General features: G+C 39.4%; 2 protein-coding genes and 2 long non-coding RNA genes across 4 annotated transcripts; 2 read left to right on the forward strand and 2 right to left on the reverse strand.

Moving 5' to 3' along the window:
* Nucleotides 1–1,491, reverse strand: LOC104950158 (uncharacterized). The gene is made up of 3 exons (XR_798892.1): nt 1,336–1,491; nt 474–521; nt 1–83 (listed from the first exon to the last, which is right to left on the reverse strand). It is a non-coding gene; the product is annotated as an uncharacterized lncRNA (long non-coding RNA).
* A 2,153-nt stretch (nt 1,492–3,644) lies between these two features.
* On the forward strand, nt 3,645–5,201 carry LOC104950160 (zinc finger protein 239-like). The gene is made up of 2 exons (XM_010776644.1): nt 3,645–3,662; nt 4,161–5,201. Exons 1-2 carry the CDS (start codon nt 3,645–3,647, stop codon nt 5,199–5,201), a joined length of 1,059 nt encoding a protein of 352 aa, XP_010774946.1.
* A 4,440-nt stretch (nt 5,202–9,641) lies between these two features.
* LOC104950161 (von Willebrand factor A domain-containing protein 7-like) lies at nt 9,642–13,143 on the reverse strand. Its single transcript, XM_010776645.1, has 5 exons — nt 12,859–13,143; nt 11,626–11,908; nt 11,001–11,234; nt 10,183–10,279; nt 9,642–9,655 (listed from the first exon to the last, which is right to left on the reverse strand). Exons 2-5 carry the CDS (start codon nt 11,872–11,874, stop codon nt 9,642–9,644), a joined length of 594 nt encoding a protein of 197 aa, XP_010774947.1. The 5' UTR covers nt 11,875–11,908; nt 12,859–13,143.
* Nucleotides 13,144–15,456: 2,313 nt separating this feature from the next.
* LOC104950159 (uncharacterized) lies at nt 15,457–16,099 on the forward strand. The gene is made up of 3 exons (XR_798893.1): nt 15,457–15,546; nt 15,629–15,778; nt 16,025–16,099. It is a non-coding gene; the product is annotated as an uncharacterized lncRNA (long non-coding RNA).

Raw genomic sequence — 16,099 nt, forward strand, 5'->3', positions numbered from 1 at the left:
CTTGTTCTCATAGTTCAGAGTGGACACCACTGTAGCCACATGGTCCCTCACCTCCAGCTCCACCTCCACACTCTTCAGAGGAACTGACCGAGAAGGATACACAATGAAACAAATATTTGTTTCACTCCAGGTAATAGAGGAATTTATATGTGTTATTTCCATGGCCCTGGATATATTATTAAATATCAACATTTATGAACATCAGGTATTCTTTCTTTAAAGCTTTTTTTCTGGGTGCCATCATGATAACATCACACATTTTAATTTTAGCCCCCCAGTTTTTGGATTTGGTAGATAGTTGTTCATGTCGTAGACCATATAAATCACATGTATGAATTCTTATTTAGGATTATTTTTGAAAATGTGCCCAATGGCCTTTAAACCTAGCATAATCTTTAGAATTGTAATCTTACATGACTCCAGGTTATAGAAAAAAATACTTTTTTTTATTAGTTTTGTTGAAACAACTGTACCTGGTTCCTTTTTAGAGGTTAGCAGACCACAGCAGTTCTCCATTTTACCTGTAAAACAAAGAGCATATACATAATTACATATGAGATATTCTTCCTGCTGTAGAGATGAATGGTTATGATGTCCATCTACAAACGTCTCACCAAATACATATTATAACAGTAGTAAACAGTAACACAGACACACTGGTGATTCAAGTGAAAGAGTATATCGCTGTAAAAAAGTGAAAAAAAAACAGAATACTGGCATCAGTCAGTGTCTGAAGACTTAGATCATTTTACAGCTGTAATACTATCTGTCAGCATGTCATCCTTCTGTAGGTGACCCTTAACCAATTCCATAGGATTTAGCATGCAATCATGACACAAAGGTTATCCGATATGAACTGATGAGTATATCAAAAGGACAGATTACTTCTACAAACAGAAATTTACGAATTAAATTATTAAATCCCCCACAACTGTACACATATGTCATGCCAGATGACTTCAATGTGCGCATCTCTCTCAACAAATGTACTGTAATCCGCTATAAATAAATAATTAAGATCTCTTTTGCCTTGGGCTACTGCTCCACCCTTCCTGGTTCAGTCTGCGTCTTAAAAATGTGTATTTCAATTATTATTCTCTATACTTAGCATGCATTGTTATACAACTGTGTTATTTAGAAAAACAGCTGCATGCTTAATAATGACTACTTAATAATATAATTTAAAAAAATAGGCTTATGTCACTGAAGAGTGTTTAAGTATAAAGAAAATAGAAGCTGATGTCTGTAAAGCTCAGATGTAAATTCGAAACAACAATATCAACAGAAACACGCAGTTATTAAAACGGGGTTTCAGCGCGTTCATTGTTATATTACCTCAGACGCTACAGTAGTTTAAACGGAGATAAGAATTCCAACCTGTCAGGACCAATGTTTCGTATCCGGGGTTTACTGGAGTTGCTGCAGGTGTGGGGAGACAACTTTTAAAAAGTAAAGCTTACAAATACAAAAATGAAAGTCATGCTTTCCGGGTACGCTTGATTTCAATGCATGAGCGCTCCCGGTGGGTGGAGCTTGATGCAATATGAGAGCAGCTAACTCCTATCATTCACAAATGTCTCTGAAGTGCTACAAGAATGTATACATGCTGATAAATTGCAGATATTGTATTCTATTGTTTAATTTAAATCACAGCTTAGACAATCCTACTTCCTTGAATATCTTGTTATTGTTAATTTGTAAATTCAACATATGTATTTTCTACTTTCTTGTTTACTTCTTGCCTTTTAATTTTTATTGTACAATGCCATGTCTTTTTATGCTGCTGCAACACAAACATTTCCCAAATTAGGATCAATAAAGTTCTATCTTATCTAATCTTATCTTTAAATGGATCAGACTGCTCTTCTGTTATTCTCTTCCTCTTTGCAGAAACCCCATTTGGTGTTGGACCACTTGTTGTGGTGTCCATGAAAAATAAAGACTTCCACTGAAGTGTGAGATTCTTTTTGAGGGACAATCATGTCCTGGACCTGGAAGCATTTTAGGATTTACAAACCCGAAATGTTTTAGAAAGTTTGTTAAAAGATCACCAAGGTTACGGCCGGCAGATCTTTAAGTTGTTCAAGTTTTCTCCATTAGCAACAAATCGTCATATTCTTGATCTGATGGGAGACTCACAATTCTACATTTAAAACAAGACATAAAAGTATTACTGATTCATACTCTGTGGCCATAAATCTACGCTAAACGCTCAAGAATTGATTTTTCGTGTTTTTTGTCCAATGAGCACAAGGTTTCTCATAGTTTGTGTTGCACAAATAATAAAGCAGGTGTGGAGTTTTAATCCATTAATGATACATGTGTTAAAATGTCAAAGCTGTGATACACATTTAAAAGACAAATAGTAATCTACCAGGGAAAAATAGAAAACATGAAAGTGCAGGATTTTATTGTTGCTGGGTAGGTTAGGTAGTAAAGGTTGTAGGCAGAGGTGGGAGAAGTACTCAGCTCTAGTACTTGAGTAAAAAGTAGTGTAGGGATACTCTGTTAGAAGCAAACGTTCAAAGAGTAAAAGGTACTCATAATTCAGATTGGACTATTTCAGAATAATATATTATATGTTTTGATTATAATTATTGATGCATTAAAGTGTTATCAAAGCAGGTAACAGTTCAGCTACTTTTAATTACTTTGTATACTGCAGGGTAACTTGTGAATTTACTCCAGGTGTAACTAAAGTCTTGTGTTGATTATATTTTGCATTATCCATCCAAATCTGCCATGACAACCACTTTTGATCCAGTTTCCCCCCTTGTTATTTAGATGAGTTAATAACTACACATCTTTGTTCAGTGTGCAGTATTTTGGTCAAGATTCAGACAATATCATGTATTTATTGTGGGGGTTGTTCTATGCTTTTGTTGTTTACTTTTAAAACATTTAAATTGGAATCTTTGAATTGGATTCAGCCGTGGTCACCATGGAAACAATCAGTGCATCTATCAAACCTCACCCGAGTAAAGACGTTAACCTGCGCAAGTTATTTAAACTACTCCCTCACAACGGTAAGAAATACAACATTTCTAATGCTGTGTGACGGTCTCTGCTTTACAGGAGCAACTTCGTTTGACTTGTAGTATTTTGTTCTTTATATTGGTAACTGGTAATGATATAGATGACCTGCTTTCTCTGCGCAAGATTGGCTGACTTGAGTTGCTCGACTTAAATTGTGTTATTGTCGCTATTAATGTTTACGATATAAAGCCATAATTCATTTTGAAGCTGCATGTATTTAAGAAATGCACAAACTAAAGCACCAGATACATCTCTATTGTTAGATTTACAAGTGTCTAGCTGGATCGACTCTACCTCTCTTTAAGCTTTGTGGTAGTGATTGTTTTGTTACATTACATGTCACTTGTTGTTAGACGCTTTTATCCAAAGTGACTTACACACTCAATACTGTGGACAATCCCCACAGGAGCAATTTGGGGCGAAGTGTCTTGCCCAGGGGACACAACGACATGCTGACTGCAGTTTTGTCAAATTCAAGTTTCCAAGGTTAACATTTTGAATAACAATACATGTTTTTTTGTATTCTTGTGTTTGGCGAATAAGGTTTATGGTCATTGCTGTTATTGCATATGGCTGAACATCTGGTAGAAGATAACACAAGCTGCAGAATGAGTTCATCAGCAGAGGTAAGTTCATTTAACTTTTAGGTTGACTATTGATCAAATGAGATTACTGAAACAATGTCATTGTGCTAAAAGTTTAGCTGTCCATTTTCCATCATGATATTGGTGGGAAAAAAATAATTTTGATTTTGCATGTCCTCAATAATATTTAATTGAAAGGGTTCCTTAAACAGATGTGTCTGAATGCCAAGCCATTTCTATGTATTTTTTTGAGAAAAACTAATTCAGCCTGAATCAAATAACCAATCAGGGCGTCTTTGTGCAATAGTTGTATCAAGTTAAGGATGTTGTATTTTTTCTGCAATCCTGTGTTTATTCAGTGGTATTTAAGGCTATGAGTCAGAATGCCTTTTCAGGTTTCATTAAAAACCTTACTATATTAGTTCTGTCACATACATTTTTGACTCTAGACATTCCTATATGATTAGAAATTGTAATTTAAAATGTTTTGTCTTCTAATACACTTTCTATGTCCTTTTCTTTCTTTGCTTTATACTGTAGAAAGCGACCAGCAAAAACCCAGAGAGACCTCATGATGAACGTAAGGAGAGTATCATTGGAGAACAGCTGGAACAAGATCAGTCTACCCACACTGTAGAAAATTCACAATCAGGTGACCAGTGTAAGAAGAGTTTCAGACTATATATGGATCTGGAGGTCCACCGGAGAATCCCCACTGGAGAACATCCTTACTCCTGTGACCTCTGTGAGGAAAAGTTCAAACATTTTAGCAATTTGAAGGTCCACCAGCGTATCCACACTGGAGAAAAGCCTTACATCTGTGACCAGTGTGACAAGAGTTTCAGTAACTCAAGCAATTTGAAGGAACACCAGCATATCCACACTGGAGAAAAGCCTTATATCTGTGACCAGTGTGAGAAGAGTTTCAGTAACTCAAGCAATTTGAAGGTCCACGAGCGCATCCACACTGGAGAAAAGCCTTACATCTGTGACCAGTGTGATAAGGGTTTTAGGCAAATAAGCCATTTGAAGGTCCATCAGCGTATCCACACTGGAGAAAAGACTTACACCTGTGTCCTCTGTCAGAAAAAGTTTCAAAATGTTAGCTATTTGAAGATCCACCAGCGTTTCCACATCGGAGAGAAGCCTTACACCTGTGACCAGTGTGACAAGGGTTTTAGGCAAATAAGCCATTTGAAGGTCCACCAGCGCATCCACACTGGAGAAAAGCCTTACACCTGTGACCAGTGTGACAAGGATTTTAGGCAAATAAGCCATTTGAAGGTCCACCAGCGCATCCACACTGGAGAAAAGCCTTACACCTGTGACCAGTGTGACAAGAGATTCAGGAACTCAAGCAATTTGAAGGACCACCAGCGTATCCACATCAGAGAGAAGCCTTACACCTGTGACCAGTGTGACAAGAGATTCAGGAACTCAAGCAATTTGAAGGAACACCAGCGTATCCACATCAGAGAGAAGCCTTACACCTGTGACCAGTGTGAGAAGAGTTTCAGAGAATCAGAACACTTATTGACCAGTGTATCGCACATTGGCGTAAAAGCTTCACCAGTGCATTGAGACTTTAGAAACAGTGATGTGGACTGTTTGACACAGCTTGCTGTTAAAAGATGTTGTTTAGATTTTAAGAGTTGTCATGAAGTGTTCTCAATAAAATTCATATGCATGCACTTCAGTTGTCAAATTGTATTTTTTTCAGCAGGAAAAATGCACAAACAAACACAGCTCCCTAAAGAGCAAAAAGGTTTTCAAACAGAAAGACTCGATATCACTGTGCTACATTGCTAATTTACCAAAATGATAAAGCATAACACTGCTGAGCGTGTGTAGAGAACCTTCAGCCTCATATGATGCTAGTTATACAAGTGCTTTGAGACATAAATACAATATGTTGCTGACTGATTTATGAATGAATGATACTGATTTAAGACATCTTAGGGGTCTAGCCTTGTTCCATTGATGTTTATATTAGACATGAATTATATCATTGTTTACAAAGCGGCCCTGTAAAAAATATTTTTTTGGTTAATATTTGTATGTTGTGCCTCCACTGTGAAATGTTTACATGCTTTAATGTTCAAAAAGGTCTTTATTTTTTCTCCTACTGCCTGTACCTCAGCACCTCTTTTCACCCTCTGTCTGAAACCAGAGCCCCGTCTGCTCTGGACATTGGATTTATTCTGCATGATATTGACTAAGTGGTGCCTCTGCGGCAATTCAATTTTTGAGTTTGTTTTTAATGTATCTGTGTGTAGTTTAGCTGCTACAAATATAAATATATATCATTATTATTAAATCAATCATATTGGCCATTTTTGTGAAATATCGTTTAATTTTTATGAACACCCCCAGTGTAGTTCTGAAAATACAGGTGTAGATTTCTTTCAAAATAAATCCACTGACTGGTGGTCCTCTCTATGAAGCAAAATGTCACCAAATGCAATGATACGTGTTTTTAATATGGGACTATGACAATTCGAGAAAGTTCAACAGACTAATAGTAAAGGCTTGAGAGCTCTTCATTAAATGTGTGCAGTGTTGCCCTGGGCTGCCATAACCAAGGCCGGATTAGTACCTCCAGGGGCCCTGGCATTGAGCACTCATGGCCCCCCCCACAACCCACGTACCAACAAGTTACACCACGCCTACCCAATCCTACCAACATGACCAATATTTAGAATTGTCAGTCAATCTGGCATGTCAAATCGCACACACCGATTTGTCAAAAGCAGGGACGCAGCCACATAGTTCAACCAAAGTAGGTCTAGCCTTTTGCCCTTTCAGTCAAAAATCACAAGACAAAGATGCAATGGATAAGATCTCAAGACAGTGTATGGCTCAAGAAGACCTAGGTAATATCACTCAAAACCTCAGAGCAGCACCCCACTGCCAAAATATGACTGGCTGGCTGTACAAGTACACAAGGAGTTCTATTAGTCACAAACATTGAGAGTTACATAAGTAAAATATGTAGTGAAATTGTGTGGTTGCTCAAGGGTGGGGCTTTGATTCGGCTATACACCGCTGCCGCGTAGTAATAAAGTTGAGCGCATACATAGTGAGACCTACAGTACAGAGACGGTTTGGATCATATATTAATTTGACCCTATAGAAAAGTGGTGTTATGTATGGTGATATTTATGTTGCCCATATGGTTAATCCGGCCTTGGCCATAACTTCTACATACAGTAGTCCCTGGCATTTGCTCAGGGTTTAACAATTGACTGTATTTATAGAAATATACAGATGCGTTCAAATTCAATTTAGCTTTTGTAGATACCTTTTTTTCCCACTTTGAGGTTAAAGAGTAAAGAAAAAGAGCATAAGGTCGGGACATCACAGAAGATAGAGTAAAGATAATAGATAGATCTCACTGGTTTCTGAGATCACTACCCCTTCCTCACACTCTGTTCTAGTAGTAATCACACACATGCCTCCCTTATAAAGAAATGCTGCACCAAGCAATTGCATGTTGCCTTATATGTCCATGATTTTTAAAGGACGCAAAAATAACTCTTACTGTAGATGCAGCACTTTCCATAAAAAAATGGAATGATTTGGGTGTGTCCTGGACGTGAAGCAAGTCAAACTGAGAGGAGAAGCTGGACTGAACTAAGGATGGCCAAACAACAGGACGTAACTAAAGAACAGGCCAATTTGATACCAGCTCAACCTGGACCTCACCAAAGAAACAGATGCAGTGTCTTTTTTCAGCGATTGTCTTTTCAGTGTTACTGTTGAACTATAAACAAAATAAATACCATACAGACAGACAACTCAAATGCAAAGGGGAAATACCAAACAGCATAGTTCTGTCAAGGTGTTGACAACTCTAATGTATTTTTGTTGATTCTTGTATAACCTTTTCAGCATGTATGTTTGTGTGTGTGTGTCTGTGTGTATATGTTTAGCACTTGACTTAATTCTAGACAATTAAAATACTTGACAATAAAGGCTTATCTTATTTTACTTGTCAGGGTTGATTTGAAATGCAGGCCTGGCTGTAAATATTTTTAAGGGGCTCAAGGATCTCAGTTCCTCCCAGATTTGCGTCAATCTCTTCAACTTTGTTCAGAGCCTCTTTCATGGTCCTTTCACTGTACTCCACACTAGTAGTGCTGTCAGAAACACACACACATAGTGCAGGTCCGGTTTAGTCGCACAAACAACTTCTACACAGCAATTCAGAATTCCCATCCAGTTGTAATACCAACTTATTAAAATTACTTCCCATAAACTAAAGGCATGTATTTACTGTACAGCAGTAGTCAAGCATATACACTTCGTAGGATTTATTCATTTTAAAATGTTGAGAGTGAGCAATTAAACAATCTTTAAAAACGATCAATAGTTTTGCAGAATCATCTCATATCAATGATTTGTCTGCTGTAAGAGCCATCATGAGCCATCATGAGCCAACAATTACAGAGAAAAGATTAAGCACATTTTTGTGACTGAGTCAAATACAATATGGGAGTGACTCACGGGAAGATGTGTTTACAGCTGGACCCAAAACTGTAGATGTTGACATAAATGCCCGTTGGTAAACTCTTCATTAGGAGCAGCAGAGTATCCTGAAGACAGGAAGAGAGAATATATGAAGACTACTGGATAACTAAAATCCTAAAAGCAACAACAGAATATGAAGGCACTTGTTCAATTATTTGTACACATTTAAGAATTTTCATTTATATAGCTTTGGATGAATAGGATAATGACATTTGCAATGGAACCATACTTGCCAACCTTGAGACCACAGAAATCGGGAGCATTTCAAAATGCAAAATGGGGCGGGGGGGTGATAGCTAATGAGGTCTTTTATTTTGAAACTCTACATCAGAATGTCCTGATTTTTTTGTTTTATTCTCATCTAAACACAGAGGGATGATTTGTTTTGACTCCACCGTAATGCATAGGATATTCGCGCACCGCAATATCACGTGCGGGCGGGCTTGACTAGGTCTTCCCGAGTGGAGGCTGGCTTGACCGCAGTCAGAGAGTAAGTAGTTGTCGATTCTTGTTCTTTTTTCTGCGACTATCTGCCTCACCCTCTCAGACTTTCAGTTGCGCGCTACTAAAGAGACGTGTTACCATGGAAACCAAACAATGGTGTAGCTGTATTAAAGTCTGAGTGGAAACAGTCCTGACTAAATCTGATTTTGTCAGAAATCGGGAGAAATATGACCCCGGGAGGAAACCGGGAGAGGGCAATGAAATCGGGAGTCTCCCGCGAAAATCGGGAGGGTTGACAAGTATGAATGGAACACCGTCACTAAAGTGTACTCACCAGGCTTGGCAGAGGTCTGTCCTGCCTCCACCACAGCTGTGGGCTGGTGGGCATCTACAAAGATGCCCACCAGCCCACAGCTGTGGTGGAGGCAGGACAGACCTCTGCCAAGCCTGGTGAGTACACTTTAGTGACGGTGTTCCATTCATACTTGTCAACCNTTTCACCGAGACCGCCTACTCTGAACAACCAATCACCGTACTGACCGCTTCTAAACTCATGCACGAGAATCGACGTCATCCATAGCAACGGCGCGTCACTCTTAGTTCACTCTTAGTGATTTATCCTTAGTATGAGTAGGTCTCAGCGGCTTTGTGAATAACTTTTAAGAAAAAACTCCTACGTAAAATGTTTTAGCGCGAGTTAGGAGCACTCCTAGCGGTAAGATAAAATGCTTTGTGAATACGGCCCCTGATCTGTTAACATTAAAATCAATAAATATATGCTGTAACTATTTTTGCTCTAGGCAACTCAAGGGCTCAGGTAATGTGATTACTATGTGAATAATGGTCCAAAATAACATTAAATGCATAGGGTTTTTTGTTAAGTAACCTACTTTCGTCGCCGGCCGGCCGATACATGCCGCGCATTAAGTGGGCATGTCTGTCAATTAATCCCCGGGCCACTTTTTCCTCCCAGTCCGCCCCTGGCTGCAACTAAAGATCATTTTTATTTTCTATCAATCTGGCGATTTGTTTTCTAGATACAAATTGTCACATTTGAGGAACTGGAACAAGAGAATATGAGCATTTTTCCAGGCAAAGTGATGATAATCTGTCTGTCATGCTTCACTTTTCAACAGTTGCTTTCAGTGTTTTCCCGTCTCTGTCCATCAGGCACGTTCCAGCAAACCTGTTTTTCATGGTCATTAACATTGAACAGTGTAGAAATAGTACAATCATATTTTCTATTGTTTAAAGGGTCAAGCATGTCCACATGTTGGTGTGGTGGTGAAACCAGTCAGATTGCTGCCTGTTCTAACTTACTTTCCATTGACAAACTGACCTTTCGTCTAGTTATCTTAGCTCTAAGTCAACCTGACTGAGCTGTGTGTCTGCACTTGAGTTTGTGCTGCCAGAAAATGAATAGTGACAAAGGCTGACTGACTAATAGGAATCCAGAGCATAAATACCACAATACTGTAGTGAAGGCCATCACCTTTGTTGATTTTGATAATCAAGATATATTGCAATGAACAATGTGTGAATAACTCCAGAGTAAAAAGCACATGTCAAGGCAGATATGAAGTATTACCTTCAGCCACAGGCACGGCAGGCTCCTCTGGCTGCAGCAGGTGGAGGTAAATGGAGCGCTGGCCCATCTCAACCCAGTTGCTGTGACTGTAGAAATCCTGGTAAAGCAGAGGATTGAAACACAAAGCACTAGTTGAGGTTTTTTATTTTCAGCACACTTGGATGCTTGGATCGTCATGGGAGGGAATATTTAGCCATTGCAAAATACAAATGAGTGGCCATGTAAGCAGTTTGGAAGAATGTCAATTAAGTGTTTAAGTTGACAATCCTAGTTTTTACATTTTTATTATTTGAAGAAGTTATAATGCCCCACTATATAATAGCCATCATCACAACATCACCACTCCACATTTACTTTTTTACTTTTTTTTAAAAACTGCACAGATACAAAGCAAAGCAAAATCTCTTCAAAATGCAACCCAAAAGCAACATCCCTAATGTTCTTGATCATGTCTCCTTCCTTTATTTTTTTATGACATTTTGACTGTAAAGACAAGTGTTTTAAATCACTTTGAATGGTTATTGTAGTGTCTGTAGCTATGGTTACAAAAAAATACAACTTTTAGCACTAAAAAAATATTTTAAAGAAGTTGACTCTTAATCCGGCACATCTGGCTTAATTTGAGCTGATGTTTTGCATAATTGTGAATTTCGCAGGTACTTTCTAATTTGTCCATTAAGCTTGACATAACATGTGGTGTCATTTAGAACAATATGTCCAATATAAGCCAAGAGGTTAAAATGTGGAAGCATGCTATCAACTTTCTCTCCTCTCTTCCTCAAATCCTCCTGATGTTTCTTTACAGTGCAGCTGTGTACCTGCAGCGAGTGAAACAGCTGTCCCAAGCTGTGACGAGCACTTTGGTACTCTTTGGCCCGTACTGAGAGCAGAGTCTGAGCCCAGAACTGCCGTAACATCCCCATGGCGCTGTCCACTTGCTCCGAATCAAAGTGGTACACCGGGTCGGACCTGGTGCTGCTCAGGAAGTCCATGGCCGCATTGGACTTCACCACCTCTCCCACAGCTCTCCAGAAGCCACGGCCCAGTCTGGTCTAAAAGAAATAAAGGCTGATATTTATCATTTCGAATAAGATGCAGTTATGTGTTCAATGTCAGCTGCGGTTCACAGGTTCAACTTTAGTGTCTAATAATCAGAGGTGCGATGGTTCATCGTCAGCCCTTTCAGTTAATATGTCAAAGTGTCCTTAGGCAAGACACTTGACCCCAAACTGCTCCTGTAGGCATGTTTAAGACATTGTAGTGTATGTGAGTCACTTTGGATAAAAGCTTCTGCTAAATTGTAATGTCATATGAACACAGAAGAAAGCAATAATCAAGCATTCATTCAACGTCCCTTCATCAACCCCTTTGCGTAATAGAAATAGTAGTTATTTAATACTGTTTTATACTGAATGTAAAGTAAAAACCCTGAGATCAGCTCACCTGTTCCTCTTCATTGTTCCCCTGAGATGTTTTGGTGCTCCTCAGGGTCTCCAGGGTGACATTGAGAATAGCCTGCTCAGTGATGTACTGGTGTGTGTGTGAGTCCCATGACAACGTTAGCACTCTGGACCAAAAGTTGGGGAGGAAGCCCATGCATGGTAAGGCCAGGAGGAGAAGGTAGGCGAGAATAAACAACTGCATCTGCTTTCCACTCCCTTCCCAAATTCTTCTTCTGTCCTGTGACATCATGTCGTGGAGACGGGGTGAGTGCTTCACATCCTACCTGAATGAAAAATATGCAATATACAGTTTTGTACCCAATTTCCTGCATTAAAGGCAGATAGGCAAGTTTATAAATTGGATTTGAAAATATTAGAATTAGCCAATATCCTACAAATCGCATAAATATGACATTTTTTTAAATTTTATTTTGTGTGTTCAAACATTGAACTAAACCATCGTTAAGGAATTAGTTCTTTAATGAGTCAGGATGTAGTCATGGAAAAAGTGTTTCCGCTTGCTAAACGGGGGAATATGCATTGACCCAAAGCCTATTGTTTAGAAGTGATTTGTTCTAATTTGGTCAGTTTGTGCCAGTCATCCATGTGTCCTTTTCGGTCCTCTCCAAACTCCTTAACCCACCCTCCCCCCCCGCCACAAAACCCCACCCCTTACATTTTTCTCAGCCTTGTCTTTACAGAGGCTACTATTGTTCTTTGTCATCTTTATTCAGATACAATACTTTGGCTTTGTTCTCATGGTCTGTGCTGTAACAAGGGGTAGAGCGAAACAAAGCAGGAGGCCTATAAACAACTGCCTTACTCTGCCAACCAGCATTCAGCAGAGCAGCTTCAATTGATTGGCGTTGTCTGTTTAAATTGAGAGCACAAATAATGCTCCTTTCACTCATTCTGCAGGAGTAATACATATCTGACACCAGTACATGGATTATTCAAATGTGTAGTTTGAACATCATACAAATGTGTTACTTGTATGTGTATCACTGTACTGTGATTCACTTTAAGTTACTTCTCATCTTCCTGATAAATGATCAGGAAGTCATCAAACAAACTAAAGCAAGTTAGGTATTAACAAAAGCTTGACTTCATATCAACTTTTCTTTGTCAAAGTTCAATAAGTTCAACACCTAATACATTTTGATTTAACTTTAGGTTTGCATTTTAGCAGGCAATGACAAACTTTAGCTTATGTTGAAAATGAAAATGTTCTCACCTCACTTCATGATGGTAAACCTTTTTCTCTTTTTGAGATAATGGTGCATTAGCTGAGACGTGTACTCTCGACACATGTACGTGAATATGACAGCGTAGACTTTGCCCACAACCTGTCAGCAGAGGAAACTGAAGTAGGCTATCACAGCATTCTTGTCAGTGCAGCAAAATAAGCCAGTCTTCAAATGTGTCTTTCCTTGGGCTCTTGTCTTTTGCCAGATCCTCAGTGACACCAAAAAAAAAACAAGGTACGAATGGGAGAAGCTCTTTTTAACTGGGACAAGAGCCTGGTTTATGTGAACTGGTCTTCACTGTGTTTTCAGAATATGGGGGCACACCATGAGGCAGAAGACATCTCGTCATAGCTCCCCTACCGCCTTGTGCCCCTCCTTACCCCCCATTATTGCACGGTGCATTGAATCGCCACAATAGGGCTGCATATATTACCAGCCAGGGTGTTCAACTAAGGCCTTCCCCAACCCCCCTGCCCTCCATCTATCACTCTCTCTTTTCCTCACAAAACCAAAAAAAACAACTGCAAACACTACAACCCCTTCCTCGCTCCTTGGTTACCCACATTTCTTATGGCAATGCAAAGAGGGGCATCAGTTGCTAGCCAACGGTATAGGGAAAGGGTTGAACTTCAGTTAGTGGGGTTGAATGTTGCAAAAAATAAACAAAATAAGAGATTATTGTCTTTCCGGGCTTTAGTGCTGGTATGTTACTAATAAATAAACATTACACAAATATTCTGTTTATGATACAAAGAGGCCAAGAAGAAAGATGTACTGCTCTGACCACAATATGTTTGCAACACGTCTGCAAACCACACAAAGTCTTTCAGTTGGTTTGATTTTATCTTATGAGCAATTCCGAAAGTCAGTTAGAAGCTTGAACTCACCCAAGAGTTGATTAACAACATTTAGACAGTGTGCAAAGCATGTAACACCATTAGTGTGTGGGAACTATTCTGCTACACCTCCAGATTCACTGGAAGTCAGCTGCAGGTGCTTGTTTCCTGTTACACTTGTGGTAACATGTTGTTCTGTGTTCTACTTTCTCATGCTGGTTTTACTGTAGACACTACATCCTCATGACCCTGTTTCATCACAATAAGCACGTACACATAACCGTATTTCTCCCAGCCAGAGGTGGCGTTTCTGACAGAAATCTCAAGTCTACCGTTTCATCTGATTTCTCTTCTTGATGAACTTTTCTATTAATTCCCAAAAATGTCCTTAAGTATACCTTCATTTTCACTTTTCATGATGCAATGAAATGCCTCTCAGACTACACATGCAAGTAAAAGTGCAAAAGTATTGGATCAAAATATACTTAAACTACTAAAAGTATTCATAAAGTACATTGGCCCATTTCAGAAAAATATATGATTTGATTATAATTATTGTTTAATTAACGTGTTCATCACAGCTAGTAAAGGTACAGCTAGTTATAATGACTTTGTATGCTGCAGGGTAGTTTGTGAATTTACTCCAGTTGTTACTAAAGTGTTAAGAGTTTATTATATTTCACAATATTCATCCAAATCTGCAAAGTAACTAAAGATACTAAAAAATCTATTTCAGTAAAAGGACACAAATTACCTATGAAGTGAAAGTAACTGTCTATACAGTACTAAGTTAATTTACAACACTGCTTAGAGTATTGTTACACTGCAAGAAAAATATCAGTCCTTCATCCACAGCTGTTGATATGCCTTTGATGCTAACTGTGTTTAATCATTTTTACTTGTGTAAGAATGAGGTTTTAGTCTGTACTGCCTCTGATATTCATAACGTGTCTCCGGTTGCTTACAGGTAGTGAAGGTGTCCGGGTGACCTCTGTTCCCGCCTCTCTGGTGCCCTACAGTCTGTCTTTCTCTGCCTGAGTGTCCTCTCCTCGTCATTTCTCTAAAGTAGAGTCCAACTGTCCCCTGGACCCTCTGGAGTATCTGAACACAGAGCAGAGCCAGGCCACGGTGGGTAGAGTGCTGAAGTCGGCTGTGTGCTTCTTTATCACAACTATAAACAAGTATCTCTTGATATATTATATGTGTTTGTTTGTTTTGTGAACTGCAAGTAAGCTGGCTGCAGGACACAAGTTTGACAGAGATGTTGAACTTCTGATTTATTACAAAGATGCCCACCAGCCCACAGCTGTGGTGGAGGCAGGACAGACCTCTGCCAAGCCTGGTGAGTGCACTTTAGTGAAGGTGTTCCATTGTCATCCGCCTCTATCTAAAGGAAAATGGCTCGATATGCTCTTGTGTCTTTTCCATTATACCTCAGTATAATGACAATAGAGATTATTCAACATTTTGATTTTGAGTTTCGAGTGGTGGTGGTCATTAATTGTGTCTCTCCTGTGTTTCAGGCACTCTGATGGGGGATCCAGTGGTGATGCTGAGTCTGTACCCTGAGTTCCCCCAGGCTGTGATGTCTTCACTCGCCTCATGTGGAGAGTTTGTGTTCTTATTGGATCGATCTGGCAGCATGCAGAGGACGTTATTTAAGAGTGCCAGGTTGCATTTCTTTTATTTGTATGGTTATAATCAGTCCTTTAGAAATAGTGGCGTTACTCATCTTTCTCCCTCTCTTCAGATATCTCTGCTGCTCTGTTGAAGAGTCTACCAATGGGCTGCTTTTTTAACATCTACAGTTTTGGGGTTCCAGTCATGAAACATCTTCCCGTAAGTCGACTCACTATTGCCCAACACATTCTTCCTGGTCTTTGGGTTAATGCTTGTGCATGAATATGCGCATTGGTTGCAGTAAGAGTGTTGTGAGTACCAGCAGGAGACCATGGGGAAGAGGGCTCTGAAGAAAGTTGGAGGATGGAAGCAAATCTGGGAGGAATGGATCTGAGGGCCCCCCAAAGACCGTTTACAGCCATGCCTGCATTCCCAATCCACACCTAGACAAGTAATACACACCACCACCACTCACGATTAAACCGGTTGTGACATATTTCTCCACACATTCCAGCCACGCCTTGTAGTTCTTATGCCAATTATCCGTTTTAAACCATGTGTGTTGCTAAAACAGCAAAACTCAACAAAAAATCATCCTACAGGCTTTTCAGAGAATTAAGTGTGATGACTCACACTATGCTGCACATTTTGGGTGTGATGCTATATTTCTTAATGCTATGTAAACTTTCCTCCTTAGCTATTTGTCTTCACTGCGGAGAAGTGGGGAACCCAAAGAAGTTATCAATCTGGTGAGAGAATTCAGGTTCCACAG

This window comes from Notothenia coriiceps, unplaced genomic scaffold (assembly GCF_000735185.1).
Source record: "Notothenia coriiceps isolate Sejong01 unplaced genomic scaffold, NC01 NC01_scaffold00017104, whole genome shotgun sequence".
NCBI classification, from domain to species: Eukaryota; Metazoa; Chordata; class Actinopteri; order Perciformes; family Nototheniidae; genus Notothenia; species Notothenia coriiceps.

What these genes read in the sequence shown, in the direction of transcription:
- LOC104950161 (XM_010776645.1), bottom strand. Translation starts at nt 11,874, where the DNA reads ATGATGTCACAGGACAGAAGAAGAATTTGGGAAGGGAGTGGAAAGCAG. An exon ending in GGAACAATGAAGAGGAACAG is followed by an intron (nt 11,235 to 11,625) that starts GTGAGCTGATCT and finishes TATTTCTTTTAG; the next exon opens with ACCAGACTGGGCCGTGGCTT. An exon ending in AGCTGTTTCACTCGCTGCAG is followed by an intron (nt 10,280 to 11,000) that starts GTACACAGCTGC and finishes CTGCTTTACCAG; the next exon opens with GATTTCTACAGTCACAGCAA.